Below are 2,352 nucleotides of genomic sequence, written 5' to 3' on the forward strand. Positions count from 1 at the left end.
GATCGCTCAAACTTTTGTGCATGTTCAAAAAAAAGTTTGAGATAAGTCTAGAATACGTTTTGACCAAGTGTTGGTACGGATTGATACGGATTACTACTTTGAGGTACGGCTCAGGTACGGATCGATACGGATTACTACGTTTCTATCCGTGGCTAGATGTAGTTATCCGCGCCGTATGTGTGACTGGGGTTTTACATGTTTCGTTTAGTTTTCGCCGTTGTTTCGTATGTAACTGCTGTGGGTTTCGGCACTGACGCAACGCTGAAATACGCGCATAAATTAAATATAGGTTTATGGATATGTAAACGTCTCGGCTTAACCTGTCATATTGCATGAAAAGTGTGTTACATAAAATTCGCCACAATTTAGGAGTGCTCTCTAGTAAAGACTCCTACTGTCATTATTCTATTAGGTGTTATTGATCTACTTTTAATCAGATTTTTTCAATAAATCATTTAACTCATTATGTTGACTGACCGGTAAATGGTTTTTGGTATAATAAAATACTGCCTCGGTCGATATTAACATATCTCGAGGCGAACGTTCTTCATATCACCCTCACGCTAATGTAATATTTATATACTATCATTTATTTATATATCTGTATATTCTATAAGCACTATGTGTGGAGAAAACCAAGTTTGCACAAAACGAGGAAGAGGATTGCGTTGTTTATGTGAAGGCGGCTGGGAAGGGGTTAACTGTACCACTGATGTAGATGAATGCATGAAAACCCCGTGCAACAGTTATGAAGTGTGTATAAATACAAACGGTTCATTCACATGCATGTGTCCGGCCGGATGGCAAGGTGCCAACTGTTCTGATGATATAAACGAATGTTTGAGGAAACCTTGTAACCATTCTGGAGCGTGCATAAATACAGGCGGCTCCTACCTCTGTGACTGCACAGATGGATGGACTGGTATCAACTGTGACGAAGGTACTGAGGAGTATATTATTTGAACATGAATAATGACTTGATTTGTTATAATTTTGAAGTGAGATTTTGTCCATCTTAGAAGAAAACACGATTGGCAGTACACGCTTATATCGCAATGAATAGCTATGGATCTTTTGAAAGCAGCTGTTCAGCTATTTATACATAATAAAATCTAAAAGAAGATCTTTTAGCAGCATAGAATGCACAAAACAGAATAATAGCAGACTTGTTTTGACTGAGTCTGTTCACGAGAAGAAGTGAAATGTGCAACAACAATTCTCACGACTCTAGCTCTTGCTTTACGGAACTCTATAAATAAATACAAAGCTATAAACCTTATAAATTAAATTATAACTAAAGATTAAATGAGCCACACCATGCGAAAACCAACAGTGCGTTTGCGACCAACATGGATCCAGACCAGCCTGCGCATCCGCGCACTCGGTCAGGATCCATGCTGTTCGCTCTCAAAGCCTATTGTAATTAGAGAAACCGTTAGCGAACAGCATGGATCCTGACCGCTCAGGCTGGTCTGGATCCATGCTGGTCGTAAAGCCACTATGTTGGTTTTCTCATGGCGCGGCTCAAATAGACTTCCTGATTACAAAGGTTCAGAAGATGTAGCAACACATAAAATATAACTGTGTCAAATCACGAAATAACTGACAGAAAATTGTGATCATGAATAAATAAAAAAGTATCTCTGACATCCGTCTGAAACAGTTGTTAGGACACAAAACCGGCAGAGGAAATGAGCAGAAACAAACAAGTCAAAAACAACGATTAAAATGACTTTTTACATTGGTCAGTCAAATAAGAGAATTAACAGAGACGGTTATCTTCTGAAAACCTTGACTATAAAACAGACATTTAGCCGTTTGTATTATAATTTAACCGTAATTTTTAATTTCTTTACATTTCTTTGCAATGACAAATGGACAAAATTCCACTTCTATACATTTTCTTTGAAATGGGATATAATAATATATACACGATGGAATTTTATACGCTATAATGTAAAATACTACTTTCTCAACTCTCATTCAGTATCTTATATACATTTCAAGAGAAGTAAATATATTAAGTTATTCCTTACAGCAAACGAAACAATAAATACAACTGCTGGGTATTCAGACATAACTACATTGCCAGTTACACAGATATCCACTGCCACAGGTTAGTAAACATTCTATTTCAACAACCTTTACAATATTTTGTTTTTATTTTTGTTGGGTTTAACCTCGCACTGAAACAATTTAAGGTCATATGGCGACATTCCAGCTTTGGTGGTGGAGGAAGACCTAAGGTGTACCTCCATGCATTATATCATCATGAGCGGGCACCTGGGTAGAACCACCGACCTTCCGTAAGCCAGCTGGATGGCTTCTTAATGGGTGAGTGGTCAGTGATTC

At 37.7% G+C, this 2,352-nt stretch overlaps 1 protein-coding gene across 1 annotated transcript; it reads left to right on the forward strand.

Annotated features, from left to right (window-relative positions):
* Positions 1–37: 37 nt before the first annotated feature.
* Positions 38–2,116, forward strand: LOC128552809 (protein jagged-2-like; the record flags this gene model as incomplete). The annotated part of the gene is made up of 2 exons (XM_053533878.1): positions 38–940; positions 2,039–2,116. Coding segments are annotated over exons 1-2 (397 nt in total), but the record flags the coding sequence as incomplete, so codon positions are not given.
* Between the last annotated feature and the right edge of the window lie 236 nt (positions 2,117–2,352).

This window comes from Mercenaria mercenaria, unplaced genomic scaffold (genome assembly GCF_021730395.1).
Source record: "Mercenaria mercenaria strain notata unplaced genomic scaffold, MADL_Memer_1 contig_3181, whole genome shotgun sequence".
NCBI lineage: Eukaryota > Metazoa > Mollusca > Bivalvia > Venerida > Veneridae > Mercenaria > Mercenaria mercenaria.